The sequence below is a fragment of the Musa acuminata genome, chromosome BXJ3-8, assembly GCF_036884655.1.
Source record: "Musa acuminata AAA Group cultivar baxijiao chromosome BXJ3-8, Cavendish_Baxijiao_AAA, whole genome shotgun sequence".
Lineage (NCBI taxonomy): Eukaryota > Viridiplantae > Streptophyta > Magnoliopsida > Zingiberales > Musaceae > Musa > Musa acuminata.
In genome coordinates, this window is record NC_088356.1 from 37,185,823 (window position 1) to 37,213,749 (window position 27,927).

General features: G+C 38.2%; 2 protein-coding genes across 3 annotated transcripts; one reads left to right on the forward strand and one right to left on the reverse strand.

Annotated features, from left to right (window-relative positions):
• Positions 1–1,151: 1,151 nt before the first annotated feature.
• LOC135646043 (small ribosomal subunit protein eS6-like) lies at positions 1,152–22,099 on the forward strand. 2 transcript variants are annotated; one of them, XM_065165130.1, is made up of 6 exons: positions 1,152–1,245; positions 1,347–1,411; positions 20,114–20,171; positions 20,296–20,404; positions 21,410–21,682; positions 21,758–22,099. In XM_065165130.1, the coding sequence occupies exons 1-6, from the start codon at positions 1,240–1,242 to the stop codon at positions 21,994–21,996; spliced, it is 750 nt and encodes a 249-aa protein (XP_065021202.1). In that variant the 5' UTR covers positions 1,152–1,239; the 3' UTR covers positions 21,997–22,099. The 2 variants fall into 2 exon arrangements, with proteins under 2 accessions (XP_065021202.1, XP_065021203.1); XM_065165131.1 differs by lacking the exon at positions 1,347–1,411 and having other exon boundaries at positions 1,166–1,245.
• A 126-nt stretch (positions 22,100–22,225) lies between these two features.
• LOC135646044 (ras-related protein Rab11D-like) lies at positions 22,226–25,427 on the reverse strand. Its single transcript, XM_065165133.1, has 2 exons — positions 25,114–25,427; positions 22,226–22,790 (listed from the first exon to the last, which is right to left on the reverse strand). The coding sequence occupies exons 1-2, from the start codon at positions 25,326–25,328 to the stop codon at positions 22,349–22,351; spliced, it is 657 nt and encodes a 218-aa protein (XP_065021205.1). The 5' UTR covers positions 25,329–25,427; the 3' UTR covers positions 22,226–22,348.
• Between the last annotated feature and the right edge of the window lie 2,500 nt (positions 25,428–27,927).

Sequence of the window (27,927 nt, forward strand, 5' to 3'; positions counted from 1 at the left end):
TCATATTAATCTTTATTGCTAAGGTTTTACCCCCAACACTTTTTGGACCTAGATGATCGTGTATAATTGTACAGCTCCTTTCCAACCACCCTCCACGAATGGTACTTTCATCGGCTCCAAATATCCTCGATCTCTTCTTCACTACTTCACTAATAGTTGTCGATCGATCGAAGCTTCCATTTAATAAGGAAAGAATGTACAGCATGGTCAAATATCAACGTGTGTCTACCTCACTCTCCAGTTGTGGCATCACTATCTCCTTCCTATATATTAGAATGTGCCATGATATCTTAGTAAGGCTGAGCCTTTATTTCTATAGTTCATGTCACGTGACTTCATTACCAATGCGACCATACAATCACATGCAGCGTAGCCCTTAATGTCATACGAATGAGATTTTTATCGTAGGTCACCTCCTCCACGACACATGTTATGAGAAGATATATGCTAACATTGCATGATCTATGCAGATCATGTGTTTTCTGATGTTCCAAGTAAAATCACTTTCATATAAAACGCTCATGTCCACTCCAAAAGAGGAAGCTATCTTCTTTTGTTTTTTTCCTTTCTGATCTGGACCTTCTTCTTTTCACGATAAAAGATTCACTCATCTAAACCCCAAAGACCCAAAAACTCACCGGTGAGGCCCAAAAGACATTAACTATCGAAGAAGAATTGATAGTTAATGTCGACAAGCCTTCTTTATCGATCTTGTAGAAAAAGGTTATGAGAATCCGAACGCGGGTGGAAAGCAGTAAGGTACGGAGAATGGTGTGATCGACATTGAGATTAAGGTCATAGAAGCGTTCCTTCTCGGGCGTCACAGGGATCGATGGAGCTACCGAGCATTGAAACGGGCCTTGCCGACTCTATCCGCAATCCAATGGATGCGTATCGTATACTTAGCGTGCAGAATCTGACACCTGTTACTGTTTTTGTTGTTACTAATATTGTTTTTGGTTATTATTGTCAATCGAAGTAGGCTACTACAAATCAAACGAGGATGGTTGGGCTGGCCGGTTATCAAACGGCTCAAATGGTGGAGATCACCCAATCAGACCCAGTCGATGAACGGCCAAGATCCAGCGGCTCCAGCTTCGTATGCCCGACCTCATCTCTATAAGCCCCACTGGAAGTCCGCGACGCCAAACCCTAGCGCCGGAATCGCCTCGAGAAAGCATCTTTCGCGCTCTCCTCTCGCTCTCTGCTTTGCCGAGGCAAGATAGTCTTTGACCCAAGATGAAGGTACCTCTCCTAACTCCTGATGCATCTCTTAGATATCTTCCTCGATTCCTTTGATTCCTGCCTTGAGGTCGTCCGTGTGGCCTTTGTGTGATTTTTTGCAATTCAATATTGCGAATCCGACCACTGGGTGCCAGAAGAAGCTGGAGATCGATGACGACCAGAAGCTGTAAGTTCTTGTGGATTGTTTAGTCTTGTGTTTGATGTACGACGTTTTGTTCTTGGATCCGATTGCTTTTTGTTTGTAAGATTGTACTTCTATTCCACTATATCGTTTTTTTTCCGATCAACATATTCATCATCATTCTTCGTTCCACGGGTTCTGTTATGTTCTTCCTTACCGTTTTATCCTGAGCAAATGGCTACGGCAGGATCTTTCTTTTGACCCCAATCTTGAGGGTGGATGTTGAATTAATCGTACGGCCACTAGGGTTTCTCGGAGCATTGTTGAGTGATTTGGATGCTTCATTTTTTTTGTGGTATGAAATGAATGCATTATTTGCCGAGAGTATGCTGTTCTCGTCAAGCTCGGTCATTTGTGTCCATAGGATCGTTTATCAATTTGACTTCTCATGTTGCTAAATCTTGGATATCTCTATTCTTTCTTGGTGTTTAGGCATTTTAGGGAATCAAGCATGATGTATTCAACTTGGTCATTGATCATCTGATTAAGATTATCTAGATGTTATCTTTTCTCCATGAATGTGTAGGTCGTAGATGCTGATTATTACAAGTTGATAGTGAAGTACGCAGTGGTGTTAATTCGTATTGTTTGTTGTAGACTTATGCAACTTTTATTGTTTCTCTATTATGGCCTTTTTTTTGCTGTTTGTTACCCAAGGTTTTTTCCTTTGATTTTACTATGTTTCATCTGTCGTTTTCCTTCATTTTCATCATAAAAAATTTGTAGATTTAAAGAAACTAGTGTACAAGATCATTATAAAGTTTACATAACATCACTACATGTGATGAATGTTCCTCTAAAAATGGTACAACGATATAAGCTCCTAACATTGTGAATGTTTTGTTGATAAATAAATACCAGAGTGATAATGTTAGAGAGAAATTCTTTCCTTAGTCAATTTGGGATTGGGATTGCATGAACACTAAAAATTCTCTCTAAAAAACCATGGTAGTACTAGTTAAATGTAATACTGAAGTAGCGTTAGAAAATCCATATGAAGCAAAATGAAAGTTGAGAAATTTATATATAATAACTATTTCCTTGAGGCATGTGGAATTTTGAGTGTGTAAAGCTTGGCATGAACGTGGAATTCTTAGTAATGACTTTTGACTTGACTAATGTTTTATGATTTAATAAATAGAATATTTTAGTTACTCTTGGATGACTGTAGCTTTTATGGATCTAATGAATAGAATATTTTAGTCATTCTTGGATGACTGTGTAATTGTATTCATTGATGATATATTAGTGTATAAAGAATAATTTTCAATGTTAAGAAAAAAAGTTGTCTACAAAATTCAACAAATGTGAATTTTGGTTGAATGAAGTTGCCTTCTTAGGCCACGTGAATTTAGAAAAAGATATCTTTATCTAACTCATGATTTGGTTTTAGCAGTAATTATTTTTACTCTAAAGATTTAGAGATATTATTTATTTGGGCAAACATATATATTGATGAAATAATAAGATTTTATTGTGTTCTAAAGGAAATCATTTTCGATAGAGATTTCAGATTTTTTATTAGATTATGGACAAGATTACAAGAATCTATAGGCATTAAAGTTAAGTCTATTACTACTTATCACCCTCAAATCTGTCACGCCTCTCAAAATATTGATAATATTAAAATTTTCATCATAAACCAATCCAAGATCCTAACTAACATTTGAGGACACTGAAAGACATTATATCAAATTCACATATATAAAACCTGTGCAGTTTTTAATCATATATCACATCACTCGATAATTCACATTTATGGCAACCCAAGCCAATTTAACAAACATGAACAACATTTATAAATTCATAAGCTAAGTAATTTATACAATCAGAACTCCAACCATTTACCACAATTTTATATCATCGTAAACTAGACTTAACATTTCGAAATTCCAAATAAGAGAGATCTTCTAACACTTTTACACGGTATATCCATTTTGATTCATCGACAACATTTCATTATATACAAAATATGTTTATACAACAAAAACATATATACTAATAAAGATCTGCCTAAAATCTTCTAGCTTTTCACTGTCTCAGCCCAATTTTAACATTTAAGCAAGCGACAAGCTATCCTAAAAAATTTATATAGCAACGGAGTGAGCATATAAAACTCAGCAAGTGACTAACATATCCATGGCAAAAGAGGATAATTTCCAAACAAATAAGGTTTCAAAAGGTAGAATATAAAGAATTCATAGACTAATCTCATTAGGTGCAGAATCATAAATTTCATTTCAATCAAACATATTTGGTTCATAACAGATGGAGCACAGAGTAATTGAAGTATATCAATAGCGTATGAAATGTTCCGGAGCACATCAATGACATATGGAACATTTCGAAGCGTAACAATAACAGATGAAATATTTCGGAGCATATTAATAACATATGGAACATTTTGGAGCATAACAATAGCAAATGAAACATTTCAGAGCATATCAATGGTATTTGAAACATTTCAAAGCATATCAATCGTATATGAACCATTTCGGAGCATATCAAGGAACAAATATGAAACATAAGCTCAAACGTCGAATTTGATTATCATTCTTATCCAAACCATGTATAGAAATACATAACCAAAGCTCTGGATATCATATCAAACATACAGAAGGTGTAGTGGGACCACAAACAGAATGTGATTCATCCATTTCTGAATGACCACCAGACAAAAGTCTCCCACGTCTGGGAGCTCCATCCACCCACGTCTAGGTGAAGTCAGAGGGGACCGACAGAGCATCGCAGGCTCTATGCATAACTCCCTTTATCATTTCTGGCAAAGGTTCACATTATCCCATAACACCAGAGTACAAAGGGCAGTATGAACAATAAATAACACATATCAGAAGCACACGCGGAACAACAAAACGTACATGTGTCTTTACGAGTCAATACAAAGTAAGCAATAATCTTTCATAATTGTATTCAGATTTGAAAGGAACTGAAAGCAAGAGCACACACGGATTCCAAGCAATCACATATAACTCAATTCAAATAAGAAGGTTAGATGAATTCGATATCCAAAGGAATGAAACTGGAATAGGCACATATCGAAAGCAAATGCGGAACAATGGGATATACATGTGCCTATATGAGTTAATGTGATATAGCATAAACGTTACACAATATGTTTCAAGAATGTAAATAATTTATAGACAATAGCAAATCAGAATTCAAGCATTAATATAAGTCTCAATTGAGTGAAGGGAACTGAATGAAATCTATTTCCAAACGAATGAAAACAGATTATGCGAAATCGACAAAATCTCGACTTTTGACAGAATTCGAGAGGCACATTGAACAAATGATTTAAACCATCAATCATGCTCCAATTTACTTGGAAAATATATCATTGGAAAGATATTTCAATCTAGTTTCTGATGAAACAAGTTTCGTACGAATCAAGGTTTCCAACAAGGAGTTACCATTGATTTAGTAACCAAAGGTCAAAAACAAAATCACTGTTTTGCAGAACTCATAGGGTTTGTTTCAACAGATAGCAGGATAGACATTTGAATTCCAAATTTTTCAATCTATATATCAAAAGAAAGGTCTACAAGTCTAGTTTCAAATGAAGTCAGTTTGGTACAAATCAGAATTTCTAACAGGGACTTATAGGCATTTTAGTATCGAAAGGTCAGAAATTTTGATCCCTGTTTTGCAGCATCCATAGGCTCATTTGAAACAGAAGTTTGGGTAAGTATTCGGTGTCCAAAATTTTCAATATCAGTGTCAAAAGAAAGGTATAAGAGTCTAGTTTCAAACGAACAAGGTCTTGCCTAAATCCACGTTTGGTGCTAAAAATTATGGCTGAAACAATCTACAACTGTCAGTTTATCGAAAAATTCTAGATCCATGGTTTTGTGTCTTACAAGAGAAAGATCAGGTTCTAAGCAGAAATCTTTCAGATTATTCAGAATCAATATGAGAACAGAGACTAATATTTCTATAGGATGGGATTAGAACACTTGCCTTTGAGAATTATGACCCCAAATGGGAAGATTTGAGCAAGAAACCTCAAAACCCCAAATTTCTCTTCTTCTTCCTCCCTCCTTTTTTTTTTGCCTTCTTCTTTCTCTCTTCTTCTTTTCTTCTACGCCTTCTCAGGTTTCTTGAGAACGAAGGTAGAGAGGCTTAAGCTGTGGGTTTTGTAATTTTGTGCATTTTATAAATTAGTTCTTGTATTATTATATTTACGATTAGGTCCTCAGGGTTTACATATAGGTCCTCAGGTTTTTTTTTTTGAACAGATCCTTAAATCTTATGAATAAGTTCTTAGATTTATACTTTAGCTCTTTTATCGAATTTAAAATAGATACTTACATTACAACTACAAACTTATACGAAAATTTTGAAATGAGGGATGTTATACTCTCCCCCCCCTTAAAAGAAAAATCTAGTCCTCTAAATTTATCATACCTCTATCGATGAAAAGTCGAGGATAAACTTTTTTCATTTCCTCCTCTAGCTCCCAGGTTGTTTCCTTTCCGAAATGATGTCTCCAAATTACTTGAACTAGGGATGATCTGATTCCTTAGGATCTTTTCTTTTTTATCAACAATCTGAGTGAGTTCTTCCACATCAGATAAATCTTTATCGATCTTCATCAGCTCATACTTAATGATATGAGAAGGATCAGGTATATACTTTCTAATCATCGAAACATAAAATATATTATGTATATGGCACAACGATGGTGGCAAGGCAATCCTGTAAGCGACAAAACCAACCCTCTCAAGGATCTCAAAAGGTCCAATAAATCTTGGGCTTAACTTTCCTTTCTTCCCAAACCTTATAATGCCTTTGAAAGGTGAGACCTTTAAGAACACAAAATCTTCGATTTCGAACTTAATATCTCGTCTTATATTGTCAGCATAACTCTTTTGACGACTCTGAGCAGTTTTTAACCTTTTCCTTATAACCTGAATTTTCTCGGTAGTTTCTTGTACTTTGTCCGATGCTAACAACTTTCTGTCACCAACTTCCTCCCAACATATAGGTGTTATGCACTTTCGCCCATATAAAGCTTCATAAGGAGCTATCTGAATACTTGAATGATAACTATTATTATAAGTGAACTCAATAAGTGAAATATCTTTATCCCATTCACCTTTCCAGTCCATAACATAGGCTCTAAGCAAATCCTCAAAGTGTTTGAATTGTTCTTTGACCATCAGTCTGAGGATGATATGTAGTACTAAACTTGACTTTAGTGCCCATAGATTCTTGTAATCTTCTCTAGAATCTAGAGAGAAATTTGGAGTCTTTATCAGAGATGATCTCCTTTGGAATACAATGAAGTCTTACTATTTCATTGACATATAAATCTACAAGTCTATCAAGCGAATAAGTCATATTAATCAGTAGGAAATGTGCAGATTTTGTTAATCTATCAATGATAACCCAAATAGCATCATGCTTTCTAGAGGTTCTGGGTAGTCCTGAAACAAAATCCATGGTAACACATTCCCATTTCCATTCAGGAATATCTAAAGGTTGTAACAACCCTCGAGGTCTTTGGTGTTCTACTTTGATTTTCCGACAAGTCAAACATTTTGAAACATACATTGCAATTTTCTTCTTCATGCCTTCCCACCAATAATGACTTTGGAGATCTCTATACATTTTAGTGCTCCCAGGATGCATGGTATACTTTGAAGTATGACTTTCCTTTAGGATTTGGTTCTTGATATCTGGTTCATTTAGTACACATACTCTATCCCCAAATCTCAATAGGCCATCCTTTGAAACTTGAAATTTTGGCTTCAATTCCTTTTCTACTTCATTCCTCAAGTAGATTAAACGTGGATCTCGTAATTGTTCTTCCTTAATTTGTTGAATAAGATCAGATTGCACTTGAATGGAGGCCATCAATATCATTGAGTCTTGCTCTTTCCTCATAGCATTCAAATTCAAATTTTCTTCTAATAACTTCCATTGCTTCACGACCAGACTAGCCATAAAACTTGTAGATTTTCTACTAAGTGCATCAGCTACAACATTGGCTTTGCCCCGGTGATAACGGATGGCACAATCATAATCCTTTAGAAGTTCTATCCATCTTCGCTGCCTCATGTTTAATTCTTTCTGAGTGAAAATATATTTTAAACTCTTGTGATCGGTAAAGATTTCAAATTGTCGACCATACAAATAATGTCTCCAAATCTTTAGAGCAAAAACAATTATTGCCAATTCCAAATCATGAGTTGGATAATTCGGTTCATAACCTTTTAGTTGTCTAGAAGCATAAGCAATCACTCTCCTTTCTTGCATCAAAACATATCCAAGGCCCTTTCTTGAAGCATCAGTATAAACTACAAATCCCTCACTACCACTAGGAATAGTGAGAATAGGGGCACTGGTCAATCTTCTTTTTAACTTTTGAAAACTTTGCTCACAATCATCATCTTATATAAATTTCACATTCTTTTTAGTGAGTTTGGTGAGAGGTTGAGCGATTCGAGAAAATCCCTCCACAAATCTCCTGTAATAACTTGCCATGCCCAAGAAGCTTCTAACTTCTGTTACATTTGTTGGTATTTCCCATTTAACTACAGCTTCTACTTTCTTTGGATCAACAGATATGCCCTTCCCTGAAATCACATGGCCTAAGAAAGCAACTTCATTCAACCAAAATCACATTTGTTGAACTTTGCATACAACTTCTTTCCTCTTAGTATGGACAATACATTTCTCAAGTGTTCCTCATGCTCCTGATTACTCCTTAAATACACCAATATGTCATCAATGAATACAATTACACAGTCATCTAAGAGTGATCGAAATATCCTCCTCCTTGATCCTTAATAGATGGTAACCCGACCTTCGATCAATTTTTGAAAATACTTATGCACCCTGCTGTTGATCAAACAAGTCGTCACTTTAGAGAATACTCATTTTTTTTTATAGTCACCTGATTTAATTGTCTAAAATTAATGTAAAGTCTCAATGTTCCATCCATCTTTTTAACTAACACCGGAGCACCTCATGATGAAATATTAAGCCAAATAAAATCCTTATTTAATAGTCCTTGTAGTTGCTTTTCCAATTCTACTTACTCAAATAATGTCATTATGTAGAGAGGCTTAGATATTGAGATTGTCCCAAAGACCACATCAAAAGCAAAGTCACGTTTGGAGGTAATTCGGGCAAGTCATCCTGGGATACATTAGGCAAGGAGATAAATCATGTCCAATACTCTCAAATAAAAGATGGGCTGATCTAATATGCAAAAAGTGATCATTTGTTATATAACAATCCATACTGGTATGATAAGAAAATAGCCAATCCATACCAAGTATAATATCAAAACTCCAAATCTCTAGGAGAACTAAATCAGCAAAAGTTTAAGTTCTTCAATAAAAATCAGACAAGAGGATCAGATTCAAGTTTGTTATCAAAGAATCTCCAATGATCGTATTTACATATAGCACATAATGCATTGGTCTAGGATGAATATCCAAGTGATAAGTAAAATATTCTGAATCAAATCATAGATGAGACCCATGGTCAAACAAATATTTGCATTCTTTCATAAACATGAATAATACCTTCGACCACTAATTCAGAAGTTTCAGAATCATATTCAGTGATAGCATACACTCTGACATGGGTTGATGATTTAGGAGGCAGTGATTGTTTCTTCTTGTTCAAAGGGCAGTCTTTTATTTTACGATCCAACTTTCCACAAGTAAAATAGACTCTAGTCACCTACAAACACAAACTTGTTTCATAATTTAACTCGTATCTTACACAGGATTAAATCTTTTGTGGTGACTTCCATTTTTAAATCCAGATGTCTTACCCCTTTTGTTATCACTTTCTGATTCATTTGCAATCACATTTTTATTGGTAAACTTGTCCTAGCTATTCTTGTCCTTGATCACCAGAAATTCTTTTCATTGTTCCTATTAATAATAAGCCTTTACTTTCAATATAAGGTGGCAAAAGAAATCTTTTGATCATCAGAACAATTTTGTACATTAAATATCTTCTCTGTTTGCATCATCCATTTTTCTACCACCAATGAAATTAGGTTCACCATGCTTTTATTGTGCTACTTTAATTTACTATCCTGGATCAACCCTTCCATCCCCATTAATTAATCAGAAACAAATGAAATAGGAGGACCAAATGTCCTCATCATCCTAGATTTCTAAAATGCATCAAAGAATATTTCCACCAATCACTATAGTTCACTAGACCTCAATATATTTTGTACGTTAACATATCAAATATTTCAGTGATCTTCTAATATCCCTCATTTTAAAATTTTCGTATAAGTTTCTAATTGTAATGTAAGTATTTATTTTAAATTCGATAAAAGAGTCAAAGTATAAATCTGAGAACTTATTCATAAGATTTAGGGATCTGTTCAAAAAAAAAAAAAACTTGAAGACCTATATGTAAACCCTGAGGACCTAATCGTAAATATAATAATGCAAGGACTAATCTGCAAAATACACAAAATTACAAAACCCACCGCTTAAGCCTCTCTGCTTTCGTTCTCAAGGAACCTGAGAAGGCAGCTGCGTGGAAGAAGAGAAGAAGAGAGAAAGAAGAAGAAAAGAAAGAGGGGGGGCGGGGAGAAGAAGAGAAATTTGGGGCTTTGAGGTTTCTTGCTCAAATCTTCCTATTTGGGGTTATAATTCTAAAAGGCAAGTGGGGCTTTGAGGTTTCTTGCTCAAATCTTCCTATTTGGGGTTATAATTCTAAAAGACAAGTGTTCTAATCCCATCCTACAGAAATATTAGTCTCTGATCTCATATTGATTCTGAATAATCTAAAAGATTTTTGCTTAGAACCTGATCTTTCTCTTGTTAGACACAAAACCATGGATTTGGAATTTTTCGGTAAACTGATCCTTATAGATTGTTTCAGCCATAATTTTTAGCACCAAACGTGGATTTAGGCAGGACCTTGTTCGTTTGAAACTAGACTCTTATACCTTTCTTTTAACACTGATATTGAAAATTTTGGACACCGAATACTTACCCAAACTTCTATTTCAAATGAGCCTATGGATGTTGCAAAACAAGGATCAAAATTTTTGACCTTTCGATACTAAAATGCCTATAAGTCCATGTTGGAAATTTTGATTTGTACCAAATTGACTTCATTTGAAACTAGACTTGTAGACCTTTCTTTTGATATATAGATTGAAAAATTTGAAATTCAAATTTGGGGCTTTGAGGTTTCTTGCTCAAATCTTCCTATTTGGGGTTATAATTCTAAAAGGCAAGTGTTCTAATCCCATCCTACAGAAATATTAGTCTCTGATCTCATATTGATTCTGAATAATCTAAAAGATTTCTGCTTAGAACCTGATCTTTCTCTTGTTAGACACAAAACCATGGATTTGGAATTTTTCGGTAAACTGATCCTTATAGATTGTTTCAGCCATAATTTTTAGCACCAAACGTGGATTTAGGTAGGACCTTGTTCGTTTGAAACTAGACTCTTATACTTTTCTTTTGACACTGATATTGAAAATTTTGGACACCGAATACTTACCCAAACTTCTATTTCAAATGAGCCTATGGATGTTGCAAAACAAGGATCAAAATTTTTGACCTTTCGATACTAAAATGCCTATAAGTCCATGTTGGAAATTTTGATTTGTACCAAATTGACTTCATTTGAAACTAGACTTGTAGACCTTTCTTTTGATATATAGATTGAAAAATTTGAAATTCAAATTTGGGGCTTTGAGGTTTCTTGCTCAAATCTTCCTATTTGGGGTTATAATTCTAAAAGGCAAGTGTTCTAATCTCATCCTACAGAAATATTAGTCTCTGATCTCATATTGATTCTGAATAATCTAAAAGATTTCTGCTTAGAACCTGATCTTTCTCTTGTTAGACACAAAACCATGGATTTGGAATTTTTCGGTAAACTGATCCTTATAGATTGTTTCAGCCATAATTTTTAGCACCAAACGTGGATTTAGGCAGGACCTTGTTCGTTTGAAACTAGACTCTTATACCTTTCTTTTGACACTGATATTGAAAATTTTGGACACCAAATACTTACCCAAACTTCTGTTTCAAATGAGCCTATGGATGTTGCAAAACAAGGATCAAAATTTTTGATCTTTCGATACTAAAATGCGTATAAGTCCCTGTTGGAAATTTTGATTTGTACCAAATTGACTTCATTTGAAACTAGACTTGTAGACCTTTCTTTTGATATATAGATTGAAAAATTTGAAATTCAAATGTCTATCCTGCTATCTGTTGAAATCGACCTTATGAGTTCTACAAAACAGTGATTTTGTTTTTGATCTTTGGTTACTAAATCAATGGTAACTCCTTGTTGGAAACCTTTCGTACGAAACTTGTTTCATTAGAAACTAGATTGAAATATCTTTCCAATGATATATTTTCTGAGTAAATGAGCACGATTGATGGTTTAAATCATTTGTTCAATGTGCCTCTCGAATTGTGTCAAATATCGAGATTTGGTCGATTTCGCATAATCTGTTTTCATTCGTTTGGAAATAGATTTCATTCAATTCCCTTTACTCAATTGGGGCTTATATTAATGCTTGAATTCTGGTTTGCTCTTGTTTATAAATTATTTACATTCTTGAAACATATTGTGTAACGTTTATGTTATATCACATTGACTCATATAGGCACATGTATATCCCATTGTTCCGCATTTGCTTTCGATATGTGCCTATTCCAGTTTCATTCTTTTGGACATTGAAATCATCTAACAATGTCACGACCCGAGTCTGATGAGCCAATAACTCCATTTTGGTCCTTCAACCACGGACCAAAATGCTTAAGCGGGAGTTAACGTAGTACACTCATCAGACCCATATAAGCCAATCATACACATTGCCTACTTCCGATGTGGGACTAATGGGATGTTACAATATCCCCAACTCAATTAGCTTGACGTCCTCGTTAAGGCCCAACATAACCCAGATCGAACCCTAGCATACTGCATGTAAGGTTTAACTTAGTGGTGGCTCCACGCCGTGATGTGTTCTCGACTCCATCCATGGGTAGCCCTTTCCTACTCGAGCCCTCTCACCCTGCCAAATGCTAGGTCGGCTCTGATAGCAAATGTCACGACCCGAGTCTGATGAGCCAACTGGCCAATAACTTCATTTTGGTCCTTCAACCACGGACTAAAATGCTTAAGCGGGAGTTAACATAGTATACTCATTAGACCCATATAAGCCAATCATATGCATTGCCCACTTCCAATGTAGGACTAATGGGATGTTATAAAATCGATGGTTAATCAGAAAAAATAGTTCAAACGTTTGAGGATTTGCTTAGAGCCTATGTTATAGAGTGAAAAAGTGAATGAGATAAAGATATTTCTTTTATTGAGTTCACTTATAATAATAATTATCATCGACACATTTTGATGACTCATTATAAAGCTTTATATGGGTGAAAGTGCAGAACGTTTGTATGTTGCGAAGAGGTTAGCAACAGAAAGTTATTAGCAACATAAAGTATAAGAGACTATTGAAAAAATTCAAGTTATAAGAAAAAGAATAAAGATTGCTCCTATCAACTTAACCTTAATGGATCTTTCCCTATTGAGTAGTGAATCTCCATCCAATTACTCAAGTCTCTTAGATCAGTGGATCTCTATCCAATAATCTCTCATTGGCTTTTATTAGATCTTATCCATAGGATCTAATAATTTAGGAGCTTATTGAATATCCAATAACATAGGGGCTCCGACAGATATCTTATATTCGAACCTTTACTCGTTGTAATGCCTATCATATATGTGTGACCCTCTAATCCCAATATCGAGCTGGCCGTGAGTCATACCTATCAGAACTTTTTCTGACTAAGTGAATTATTATCTTCATAATAATTCACCCGAATCATTAACTGTGGATCTACTAGGCTACTACGCTGTAGCTCCCAAACGATATAAGAGAATCTAATCTATTAGATTTGTCTTTCCTCAATTACCGTGTACCTATAGTCCCCCATCTATCTAATATCTTCGTATATCGGACATTGATACTGTTAGGTCCATACAGTTTCTACTCGAGTCTCGCTCTAATCGGATTTTTTCGAAGAATTTTTTCTCTCTCAATCTAAATGATCCTGGTTAGGGATTTGTCTGAGCAAGAATACATATGATATTTCTCTCATGATATCGAGAGCGGAGGATCCTCTATCGATACTCAATAGCTCTTGTAAGGTTGGCTACCACTTTCGATGATCGATTGTATTAGATCTGAAATTTCCAAACCTATAAGTTCGGTATCAAAGAGTGGAGTACTTATACATGATATCCTTGGTTGGTGTCTCAAGGTTAAGGACCAGATACACTACTGGGACAATGGAGTCGTTGTCTGATAATGAGATATCATCAACAATCCTGTATTCCTTAAGCGGATCAATCAGTGAACTCATTCTTCAATAAGTATCTATACTGTATCCCTAGTGTCCCCATACGAGCAGTTATGAGACCAGCTGCATCCATCACAAGAACGGGTATAAAGCACACTAGTCTATTCAGTTATCTCGATGTCTCTCTCGAGTAATTTATGACTAGGATTATTTAGGGTTTGCGTTTAAAGGTGAATCGATTTTATTATCATGATCTTATCACGATTCGATTTTCATTTCACATATCCATGTATATCACAATATATATTCATGCAATAAATAATATAAAATGATAAAATGTCAAATAATATAATAAGCAGAAAGAATGCATGGCATGGTATACATGTCATCACTCATGTGATTGGCTTATAGGGCACCTATGACCAGCACATCTTTGTCGTAGTTGAAGCACTGACCTTTGTCCTTTGTTGGGTCCTTTTTAGCAATCTTTGCTTTATTCGGCCTACCCTTGCCCTTGCCCTTATTAAGGGACTTTTTTGCCTTACTTTTTTTTCTGGTCTCATCGGTATAGAGAACTGGCTTCTCTTTCTTGATAGTGCTCTCTACCTTCCTCAATATATTGAGGATCTCATGGAGAGTCACCTCAAGCATGTTCATATTAAAATTCATTATGAACTGTGAAAAGAAATCTGGTAGGGATTGAAGCATAAGATCCACACATAGGTTATCCTCTATGATCATTCTTAGACCTGTGAGTTTCTCTATACACTTAATCATCTTTAGGACATGGTTCTGAACCGGTGTCCCCTCAGTCGTCCTAGCGCGGAAGAGGTTCTTGTATATCTCATGTCGTTGAGTTCTTCCCTGTTCCTCAAATAATTTGCGGACATGTAGGCGAATGGATCTGACATCCATCTTTTTATGTTGTCTCTGTAACTTAAGAGTCATGAAGCTTAACATGTAACACTGAGCAAGAGTGGAGTCATTTATGTACTTCACGTAGCGAGCGATCTCATCCTCGCTTGCCCCTTTCTCGGGCATAGACATCATTGTATCAAGGACGTATGCGATTTTTTTTCGTCGTGAGAACAATTCTCAAGTTGCGGAGCCAATTCGTATAATTCGGACCTGTGAGGCGGTTCATCAAGTATGCCACGTAAGGGATTTGAAAATGATATTTTCTGAAAATAAAGATGTAATATAAATAAATAATATACAGATTTTGTAGGAAAATAAACAAATAAGATATGGATTTCTATCTTAATCTACTCCCATTTTTTTTCTAGCGAGTCATGCGACACCCTCAACACGTGAAATGAAAGTCTCCGACAGACCTCTAGTGGGGATCGGGATCCAATCAGCGTTTTAGTGTAATATCGAGGGACTTACTAATCATATTAAGCCCAAAAAGTAGGTAACTTTTGTCGATCACAATTCCTTGTAATTCTCGTTCTATTCGGGCTCCAAACCACCATGGTCTCGAGAGACTCGACCAACCATACCATGTCCTCAGGTCACCGGTGACATCTCTATGTCGTATGCAAGATAGCGAATCGCGATATAGGTGAGCTTGGAGGGCTCGACCAACTCAATCTACGTCGAGAATCGGTCCCTACCTATAACGATGGAAGGTCACGTGGGTCAATCTAATTGCCTCACATTTACTAACTTAATATTATTTAGAGAGAGGATTTTGATTTGATCAACTAATATGACGTCACACACATACATATTTAATATATATCTACATCGCATGCAAATATATATATATATATATATCTAGTAGGTGTACAAGCAATCACACATCACATGAGCAATCACACTAGATGATCATGGACCACAGCCTAATGTCATTAGGCCCGAGCCAATGGGCCTAAGCACTCACATCAAGATCTATGTGTGCAGTAGTGCATCTTCATACCCTATGATCTTCTATCTCATCCTTGTCGATTCTGTCGGCATCTCGATGCATCTTCATACATCGCGATCGTCCGTCTCGTGGGTCTTGCTATCGCATTCATGCTCCCGCTGTGCCTTTTTGTGTGATTACAACTTAATCATAGGCACGCACGCCCGACAATAAACGAGAAAAATAGAGACACGTAGGCCTTAATAATAATAATAATAGTCACATCACATATACACACATCACATGGTCCATGATCATTCGTTCACATCATACATCACATGTACACATCATCATCATGTAGAACTACTAAATAATAATAATAATTAATTAATAATTTATGTGGGAAACTTTGATTTGTATGAAATTTAATTCATCTTAAAATAGATTTATATATCTTTCTAATAATATCTTTCTTGAGTAAATTAGAGCATAATTGATTATCCTAATAATTTGTGTAATATCCCTCATTGAATCTGCTAGAACATAATTATTCAAGGTTCGTAATTTTGTATCGTATCGGAGTTTCGAACTTAGCTCGGTACAGTACGGTATAACTATACCGAACGGTACATTTCGATATATCGCACAGTATATATATATATATATATATATATATATATATATATAAATTAAAAAAAATTTGTGTTGCCTTGATACTCACGCTTTGCTCACGTGAGGAGGAGGTTTCCTTCTCACACGAAAAAAAAAGAAAGGCAACATCTCAGCAACGTCGGTCAGTTTCTGCTTGCGTGTGGAGAAGAAACCAAGGGTTCCTTCTCCTCGCACAGAAAAAAAAAAAAAGAGAAAGGCAACATCGCTCGGTTTCTGCCTGCGTGGGGAGAAGAAACCGAGGGTTCCTTCTCCCCGCGCAAAAAAGTAAAAAAAAAGCCTCGTTTCTTTTGCCTGCGTGGGGAGAAGAAACCGCTTCTCCCCGTGACGTCGTCGAGACATCATCGAGGCTTCTTCTCTCCCCTCGCTGATGAGGAGAAGTTGTCGATGACGTCGAGGCCTCGTCGCCTCAAACGAGGAGACGACATCATCTGCAGCATCCGATGAGGGAGGGCAACGACGGATCAAGATCGTTGAGGGAGCGGCGTTGGATCTTCATGTTTTCTCTTTTCTTCTCACTCTTCTTTCTTCTCCCTCTACTAATACCATTCGGTAGCGGGTGGTGACTGTCGATATAGGGTGATAACGAAGTGGAAACAACCCCAATCAACGTTACCGCCCGAAAGTGGGCGGTTCCCGTACTGGTCTGTTGACGGATCGATATGTACCACTCGGTGCGGGCGGTATTATTTGAAATTAAAATTCTTGGAATTATTATCAATTCTACGTATTCTTATTTTTATCTCTTTGAATTTGAATTTATTTAGAATTTTTTCCTCAATTGAGCCTTATGTGATTGTTTTAAACCCTTGTAGCTCTTGTAATTGATTCATATTATATTTGAATGTATCATATTGCTTTATATATACACATGAAAGTTCTTGTTGTTTCACATGTGCTTTATATACATGCTAAATTTTTTGCTCACAATATCCTTTTGTACTCCAATGTTTGTGGGATAATATGAACATTTGCTAGACATAGAAAAGGAAGTTATGTATAGAGCCTACGATACTCTTGTCGGCCCCTTATACTTCAATCATCAAAGACTTACCAAAATCTTTTAGTATTTCACTACCTTAGCCTTAATCCTAACATTTTAGTGAGCAAAGAGCTAACATGAAAAATTTATATAACAAGGTGAGCTACAAACTCAACAAGCGATCAACATATCTACGACGAGAGATGGTAGTTCATATGACTTTAATGTTAAGGTACAAGGCAGGAATATAAGAATTCATAAATGTCATTTCATTAGATACAAGAATCATAAATGTCATTTCATTATAAACATATTTTATTCATAATAATAGAGTAAGAATGATATAAAAATATTTAGGGGCTGATAGTCATAAGGGGCCGACAATAGTATTGTAGGCTCTATACATAAGTATCTTTCATATTTCTGACAAAGGTTCACATTAATCCACAAACACCAGAGTACAAAAAGATATTGTGAGTAAGAAATTTAGCAATGTATGGGAAGCACATGTGAAACAACAAAAACATACATACGTTAAAATTAAAAAAGTTTGATTATTAAAAATAATTGATATTGATTAGTCATAAATCAATTTAATTTTGTTATGCCATTAAGGAAACACAACAATTTGAGATACAAATTGAAGAACCTTTCACTAATTTAAAACAACATAACAAATAGTTAATGGTTTTAATTTGCCCTGAATTTTTCAGTCGTTAACCAGAAATCTATTTTTTATCTTATTTGGATCGAATTTGGTTTGGCGACATGGCCAAGTGGTAAGGTGGGGGACTACAATTCCTTTATCCCCAGTTCAAATCTGGCTGTCCCCTGATCAACAAAAAACTTGGGATTTCTTATTCTACTGATTTAACTTGACGAATTCTATCCCCGGAGAAGGAGAGGCATATATGAAATAATATGAGGCAATAGAAACTTTTGCATAATGCATTCAGATATGATAAGAATCAATGGCAAGAGATACCAGTATTCAAAGCAATCACATAAGGCTCAATTGAGGGAAAAATTATAGATGAATTCAATTTCAAAGAAATAGAAACAAGAATAGATAAAATTAGCAATAATTTTATTCTGTTAGTTTCTGTGAGGAAGAAAGATATCATTTAAAAAATATATCAGTTTACTTTCAGATGAATCAACTTTTTGTAGAAATTAGAGTTTTCAATAGGGAGTTGTAAGCAATTTAGTATAGAGAGGTCAAAAAGTATTGTCCTTGTTTTACATAATTCAAAGGGTCAATTAAAACATATGTTTATGCAGACATTTGTATTCCAAATCTTTCAAGGTACAAAAAGAAATATATACGAGTCTAGTTTTAGATGAAGTAAGTTTTGTATATATTTGGACAAGGATTTGAACTCTAAATATTTTAAGTAAGGTATTGAAAGAAAGATATACGAGCCTAGTTTCCAAAAAGATCAAGTTTTACCCAAATCAGAATTCAGTACAAAAAGTTATAATTAAAACAGGATAGATAGGTCAGAATCTCGACCATTCCAAATTAACAATTTTATAGCTCAACGAGGTCGATGTCATTTGCAAGGATAAAACCCTTCAAAATACTCATAATCTAGATAAAATCCGAGATAAAAATTACTTTAGGAAAGGGCTAGAACACTTACCTGAGAAGAATATGATCTCGAATAAGAGGAATTGATCTAAAAACTTCAAGCCAAATCAACTTTCTATTTTTTTTCCTTCTTCTCCCTTCTCCCTTCTCTTCCACCAAACACAGCCTCCTTTGGTTCCTTCATGCAGAAGGTAGGTATCTAAGAGATAGTGGGAAGAAACCCCTTTTTATTATTATTAATTTTGATACCTTTCGCAATTTAATCATTGTTATTATCTGTATTTACAAATAGGTCTTTATAAACAATTAAAAAATAAGGGATATTACACTCCTCTCTTTAAAAGAAAATTTTAGTCCTTTAAGTTGTTATATCGTAATCGATGAAAAGATGAGGATAAACTTTTTTCATTTCCTTCTCTATCTCCCAAGTAGTTTCATTAATATAATGATGCTTCTAAATTAGCTTAACTAGAGGTACGATTCTATTTTTTAGGATCTTTTATTTCTTATCAATAATTTGAGTGTGCTCTTCTACATAAGACAAGTCCTTATCGATCACAATTGACTTATACTTAATAATATGAGAGGGATTCGATATATACTTTTTAATAATTGAAACATGAAATATATCATGAATATGATGTAAGGATGGTGGTAAAGCAATCCTATAAGTAACGGAACCAATTCTCTCAATGACCTCAAAAGGTCCAACAAATCTAAGACTTAATTTTCCTTTCTTCGTAAATCTTACCACTCCCTTAGAAGGAGAGACCTACGAGAATACAAAATCTCCTACTTGGAACTTAATATCTCTTCTTTTGTTGTCAGCATAGTTCTTTTGACAACTCTGAGTAGCTTTTAATCTTTTTCTTATAACTTGAATTTTCTCGATAGTCTTTTGTATTGTCTAGTGCTGCCCATTTGTTAATTTGAATTTTGAAAGTATTTAAAGTTCTTTGTAAGTGAAAATATCATGGGGTTTGGACGGAATTATGAAAGTCTTGCTTGGCCTTTCTTTGATTTGATATATGATAATGATCTTATCTTCACTTTCACTATTTCTCTACTATCTTGGCATTGTTTATTTTTGATAGAAGACTAGCATTCACTAATGTTACCTAGTTTCCTTTGATCAAGGTTACAAATAGTTGTGTTATTACTTGATGGGCATATGATAGAGACTATTTCCTAATATTGTTGTAGATGCTATTATAAAAATGTACTCACAGTTTTTATAAAACTTATTGTCCAGCCGAGCTTTCTTTGACAAGAGAATTTCTCAGGAAGTCAGTGGCGATGCACTTGGTGAGGTATGTTCCAGCCACAAAATTTCTTGATGAATGTTGGCAAGCACTCTATTCCTACCAAATTTAACATCATAGGGAATGTTATGAGATACAAAAAAAATTGAGCTTATTCATTTTTTATTTTCAGGAATTCAAAGGCTATGTTTTCAAAATTATGGGAGGATGTGACAAACAAGGTTTTCCCATGAAGCAGGGAGTGCTAACTCCTGGACGCGTCCGCCTGCTTCTGCACAGAGGTAACAAAATGTTGTTTTGATCTGTATGCCAGTGATTTAAAAAGCGCTAGACGCCAAAAGGCGCCAAGGTCCACAAACGCCCGAGGCGCTAGGCGCTCGCCCAGGCGCTCGCCCGAGCGAAGCGAGGCGCTAAAATATAAAAATATATAATATAATTAATAATTTCAAATAAATAAAAATTAACAACATTAAAATCAAAATAATATATTATTAATCTATTAACAAAAAATTAATCATCGAGGAAGCAGCGGCGAGCGGCGGCAGCAACAGCGGCGAGCGGCGGCAACAGCAACGGCGAGCGACGGCAGCGACAGCGGGAAAGGGAAAGGGAGCGGAAGGCACGAGCAGCGAGAGGGCTCGCGGGAGGCGCGAGCAGCGGGAGGGCTCGAGGGAGGCGCGAGCAGCGGGAAGGCTTGCGGGAGGGCTCGCAGGAGGCGCGAGCAGCGAGAGGGCTCGCCGGAGGCGCGAGCAGCGGGAGGGCTCGAGAGAGGTGCGAGCAACGGGAAGGCTCGCGGGAGGCGCGAGCAGCGAGAGGGCTCGCGGGAGGCGCGAGCAGCGGGAAGGCTCGCGGGAGGCGCGAGCAGCGATAGCGGCGAGCAGCGGTAGCGGGAGCAGGAGCGACGAGCAGCGAGATCGCGATCGGGATCGGGATCGGCAGCGGTAGCGGCGGCAGGTTAGGGTTGGGTAAGGGTTAGGGTTGGGGGTATATCGGTTTAGTTGGTTCGATTGAACCAACTAACAACCGAACCAGACCTAAAAATCTGGTTCGGTCGCCTGGTTTAACCCAGGCGCTCGCCCGAAGCGCCCGACGCCTGGGCTCGGGCGAGCGCCTAGGCGGCGCCTCTTTGAAGTGAGGCGCCTGGACATGAAGCGAGGCGCTCGGGCCTCGCCTCGCCTCGCCCGAGCGCCTAGGCGAGCGCCCGAGCGCCTATTGAAATCACTGCTGTATGCTGTCGCTTGAATTATTCTATATCTTGTTTTCTGATTTTGGTTATCTCGTCACAGGCACACCTTGCTTCCGTGGGTATGGCAGGCGCAATGGAGAGCGCAGGAGGAAGTCTGTTCGCGGTTGCATTGTTAGCCCTGATCTCTCGGTCTTGAACTTGGTTATTGTTAAGAAGGGTGAAAATGATCTTCCAGGGCTGACTGACATTGAGAAGCCTAGGATGAGAGGGCCTAAGAGAGCCTCTAAAATCCGCAAGCTATTCAACCTTTCCAAGGAGGATGATGTCCGCAAGTATGTCAACACATACCGCCGAACCTTCACAACAAAATCAGGTGCAGTTTAATATCCCAGTCTCTATGTTTTGTTGTTAGCACATTTCTAATTCAGGTTTCGGATGCTGTTTGCAGGCAAAAAGTGCAGCAAGGCACCCAAGATTCAGAGACTTGTGACTCCATTAACGTTGCAGAGGAAGCGCTCAAGGATTGCAGAGAAGAAGAAGAGAATTACAAAGGCCAAGTCAGAAGCAGCTGAGTACCAGAAGCTCCTTGCTACCAGACTCAAGGAGCAGAGGGAGCGCAGGAGCGAGAGTGTGGCCAAGAGGAGGTCTAAGCTTTCCGCGGCCTCAAAGCCATCTGTTGCAGCTTAAATCATATTTTGTCGCTAAAGAACTATCTTAAGTTCATCTTACTGTTTTAGACAATAGACTGATTGCTTAATTTCTTTGATTTAGTTTGACTTTTCTCGAACAATTCCCTTGATGATTGTTGCAATTTTGGATATGGGACCTAAGAATTTAAGGCCTTGAAATATTTTTTTTTTTCACCTGCCTTGTTGACAACGTTGAAGATCATGGTTTGAAAACAATTTAGACGACATAGATCGAATTGACGCTTCAAAGTTTATAAAGCTGTTCCCCTACAAAACATTTTGCCACTAAAAGAAACATTGTTATTACTGTGACACAGCTCAAATGACTCGAGACCGAAGGCGAGCAAGGCTTAGGAAGTCTTACAGCATGTCTTACTCTTTGGTATCTCCTGAGCTGGGCCAGGGATGATGACCTTCTTCCCAGGCAGTGCTGGTGCACTGTTATTGCTCTGGGGATCAGAAGTCAGGTTCTTCTTGTTGACAATGTTGAAGATCTCGGTGAGCACCATTTGGAACGCGTTCTCCACATTGGTGGCCTCCAGTGCTGATGTTTCCAGGAAGAATAGGTTTTCCTTTTGAGCAAACTCGCGGGCGTCTTCGGTGGTCACTGCTCTCTGGTCCTCGAGATCGGTCTTGTTGCCTACCAACATGATCACAATGTTCCTGTCGGCATGGCTCCGCAGCTCCTCGAGCCACCGAGAAATGTGGTCGAAGCTTTGACGTCTCGTGATATCGTAAACCATTAACGCCCCAACTGCACCTCTATAGTATGCACTGGTGACGGCTCTGTACCTGTACTCGTAAATATCATCAGCAAAAAATTCATCAGATTGGAAACACAGAACATGAGATCATCTGGTGATAAGCGAAACTATTTAAAGAATTGCACAAATAGCAGATGCAGCAAGCAAGGTTGCAAACGTTAGCACGGTTAAAATAGAAAAGAAAGAATGAATAATACTAATTTGTAATGAGATTAATGTGCTTTAATAATATCATCACACAGAAGACATAACAAACATAAAGAGTCCCCATCATGCTGAATGAAACATGTACCTCCCTATGCGGCATAAGGTGGATATCTCATGAGGCAAGCAGTCAATGATCAAACAAGATTTTACGATATTCTCAAGAACTTCAAATGTTCCAGTCTATTTCGACAGTAACATTTTAAGCATCACGACCATGTACTAGCAGTACATATCCAACTGATAAGCGAACATACTTCAAACTCCATAAAATGACAAGAAAATTATTTACATTTCTCCATAATTTGACCACAAGAAATTCAAGTTTTATTTGGAACATCATAAATCCGATATGAACTTGTGTGTCTTGCAGCCAAAGAGATTGCTTCAGCTACTAGTCTATTTCTCTAATATGAACTAATGACAATTTTTATGTCACCACAAGACTTTATGGCTGCATTAAGATGGAGGCCAGCTTGTTGATCTGAGTTCACTTGGAATACAAAAATTTTGATGATTCATAGTGTTCAATTCTCAATTACAGCAGATATTTTTAAAATTATAAAAGAACTATTACTATTTCAAATTTGATCCATAGCTCAATACCATAAAAAGGTTAAAATATAACATCCGAATATATGATTAGTAAAGTTTTAACAGGGACTGCATCTTAATATCTAGTTCTTAAAACACAAGTTACTATGATCTAGTTCTTAAAACACATGTTACCATGAAAAGGGTCTTTTTGACATTGGATAACAACCATCAACATCCAACATATAAAGCCACCAGTTGCAGCTCAGATTAGACCCAAAGGGACAAAATCCAAGATGTCGGTAAGTTATATATTCTTAGAATTTGAGGAACAAGAAAAATATACTACAAGGAGATATTTCTATGTACGCAAACTGTAGCTCAATCCCTTTTCCATCCGACATTTTCATGGTCACTCTCAAACTCCTCCACAAATCCACTGTTTCCAGAAGAATGTGGTTAAATTCACTAGATGTTAACCCACTATAGGCAATGCCAGAACAAAAATTACAAGCAGAAGCTAAGAATTGTGAACAGTAAATTACCAACAGAGTTATCAAATTCCAATTAGAATGCGTCAAATAAGATTGTATAGGATGAATAAAGTAATGAGATCTTTAACCATTTACTCGCCCATTAGTGAAGTACTGAGATCTAAAACTGCAACCATATGCTTTGTTCGAAGCATGACCAGTGATGAGGCATATTTTGGATTCCAGCCACGTCATGGTCCGTATCGCATCACGCACTTACCAAGTCAGCATTGCATCCAAGACCCATACAGGGAGGCACTCCCTCGGCAAGTCCCGTCCCGGAAAGCTCGGGACGGCGCCGTATGGCGCCGTTCCGTGCATACCGGGTGGCGACCGAACAACGATACCATCTCACCGTGCAAGGATCGGCCGCCACGCCAAATCCGCGTACGACCGATCCCCGCGCAAGTATAAAAGCCTCTGACCGACATCTAGCCAGGGGACGAAAGAAAAAAGAGAAAAAAAGAGAAAAAAGCAATGAAGGCCTTTGTGCAGGAGCTCTGCCACCCCCAGAGGCGCGGCCGTCCCAACCGAGAGACGCCTCGCCAGAAGGCGACGTCATCATCCCGACCTCCTGATACGGTCGGCCTCAGCACCTTAGCCAACCACTGAGAACTCCGGACATCGACCCGTGGACCAAGCCATGCCGAATGTGGTTAGTTCACCAACAACCAGTTCCAAGATTAACGCCACAAAAGAACTCAACAAGTGTAGCTATGACCTCAATCAATTGCAATAAACTCATTCATTTCCACCGCCACTTCAACACGTAGTTTATCTCGGATCGATAGACGGCAATCAACTCGAATTCAAGAACTCAAAGACAGCGTCAGGCCCCAATCAACAGTGTCAGATCCAGACGATTCTAATGGCATAGAAGAAATAATCTAAAGAACCAGTTAGTCCTAATGCGCTGCATAAACATCAAGCTAAATCACTAGTACCCAACAAGAATCGAACCATTTGAAGCAAAATCACCAAGATCAAAGCACCAGAACCAATCAGAATTGCACGGCAACTCATAGATCTTCTTTTCCAAGGGAGGTACTAGGACTCAGTGCGGGGGACAGAGGGTGGTACCTCTCTTGGCCGGCGGTGTCCCAGATCTGGGCCTTGACGCTCTTGTGCTGGATGACGAGGGTCCGCGTCTGGAACTCCACCCCGATGGTAGCCTTGGAGTCGAGGCTGAACTCGTTGCGCGCGAACCGCGCCAGGATCTGAGACTTCCCCACTGCCGAGTCCCCGATCAGCACCACCTTGAACACGTAGTCGATCTTGTCGCTCCCGCCCGCCATTCCCGCCGCTGCTCCCACCACTACCGACACCGCGCTCGACGGGCCTCTTCCGTTCCGTCGGCAAGAGTAGAGCTAGAAGCAGACACTGGCGAGTGACCCGATCCCTCAAAGCGGTCTCAATTAATAAGTAGGTTGCCATTTTTCCGAGTCCGCTCACCGTCTGTAAGGGGTAAGCTACGCGGTACACGTCCCGTTGAGAGCAATAGTTTATCTACCCATCACGACGCACTCAATATTATGATAAACCTTAGGAGGCCGATCCCCTTGAAGCGATCAAGGAGGTCGATTCCCTCGAAGTGATCAAGGAGGCCGATCCCCTCGAAGCGATCATTCCCTTTTCTTCCATTTCTTTCATTTCTTTTACGATAAGATTTAGGGTCTTCCCTTGCTTCCGATCAGCCCACCCATCGCCGTTGTTTCTTAGCCGACGAACCACCACCGTCGTCGCTGTTGCCCAGCTAGCAGCTACCACCACCGCCGCTGCACACCCCCGGGCCAACAACCTCACCTCCTTGCTGCCCGCATCTCGCTCGAGCCAGAAGGGCCGCGACCGCCATTTCCTAATCAACAGACCACCCATCGCCGCTTCTACCGTCGGTGACGTTACCCCAACCGCGTCACCATCGCTACCTTCCCTTGGGTCGCAGCTGCAGTCGCTCGACCATCCCTACTCGCGGCAATCAAACCAAGGCAACCACGACCACTGTAGCCACCATCGTTTCCTCAACCAAACGCGATCCCTCGGCATCACCAGTGTCTCCTTCCGTAGTGCGACAGAGACAAAGCAACGCTACCTTCCATCCGTGCCGTCGCAACCACTACAGTGGTGAGCCCTTGGCGACGTTACATCAACTGCACCATCACCGCAACCTCAACCCCGCTACTCGATGATCGCCCCTTGGGTCGCAGTAGCTACAACCACATCGACGTAGTCGCCTTCCAGCCCCGGCGCTCTCACCCCACGTAGCGACAGAAACAGGGCAGCAACTCTTCCTTCAACACAGTGACCCGCAACACTGGCCTCGGCATCCACCTCCTCGGCAGCTTTGCATTGACAGTGCTGATGCCCTTGATCGATATAAAAAATAGGAGTTGAAAACCCATATTTGTTGTCTTGCGCAATGGCCACCGATAACTCAGTGAAAGCACAAATGGAAGCATGGAAAATCGGAATTAAGAACCGATTGCAAGAAACACTTAATGATTTCAAAAAGAGCCTACTGGAGAGCCTCAACAAATTTCAACATGATTGGAGCTCAAGTTCTACGTTGAACAGATTGGGAGATACAGGAAAAGGGCCCTAGGATGGTGACACACACTACCCACGCATTAGGGTAGAATTTTCACGATGGAAAGATTGGGATCCGACTAGTTGGATCTCTAAGGCGGAAAAAAATTTTCGTTTTCACAGAACCCCAAAAGAATCTAAAGTAGAAGTGGCCTCAATCCAACTCGATGGAGATGTAATCCAGTGGTACGATTGGTATGAAACTTTCCACGGAGTTCCTTCATGGGAGTAGTTCAAAAGAGGGTTTCTTGTTTGCTTTGGCCCATCCAAATATGAGAATGTTGATTGCCAGCTCGCCAACATTCGTTAGACTTCTACAGTATTAGAATATCATAGTAGGTTTGAAAGATTATCAAATCAAGCTAGAGATTAGTCATACTGATAACTTCTGTGTACATTTATTGAAGGGCTTATTCTAGAGATCCGGTGTGAAGTTAAGGCTCGTCAACCCCACACTATGATAGCTGCGATCTCATTTGCACATCTACATGAGAAAAAAATTAGTAAGGAAAGATCAGCAAGGGGTTTGTACTATGATGAAAAGTGGAGTATGGAGCACCGATGTAAACAAAGGCAATTTCTGATGATTGAACCAATCAGAGAGGAACCAAAAACTAAGAACGTGGACTCCGATCATGAAGGTATAAATTCTAATGAAGATGTTGGACCTACCATATATACAATGTATGCATTAGCCGACTACTCTAACCCGCAAATTATGGAAGTTGGCAGAACTCTAGAACATCAACGTGTTATAGTTTTGATTGATACTGGTAGCACTAATAATTTTATGGACAGTGAGACTATTGACCAATTGGCCCACCACATTGAAGGCTATGACATATTCGAAGTAAAGATCGCTGATGAATGAATTTTAACTTGTGATAGCAAATGCTCAAAGATAAAATTGATTATACAAGGCCAAGAGTTTCTTGCAACAATTACTACACTAAAAAACCAACCTGTTGCTTACATTGTCAAAAAGTGGAGACAATACTTGATCAGCGGATTGTGATGCATTGCAGATAGCCTATAACTGAAGTGCTCCTCGAGTTTGATGCTGCTCAGCCTTGAGGACAAGGCTGATTTGAAGAGGGAGGAATTGTTAGGACTCTTTTTATGAGCTTTTGAATAATATTTATTGAGTATGTTTAGTTCAGTTAGAGTCAGGTAGAGGTTTATTTAATATTTATTTATTATTAAGAGTCCAAGTCCTGATGAATTCTAGGTGGAACTCTATAAATAGTGATGTAACCCTTTTTTTGGAAATCAATCAATCAGTTAATCAATGAAATGTTAATTCCACTCTAT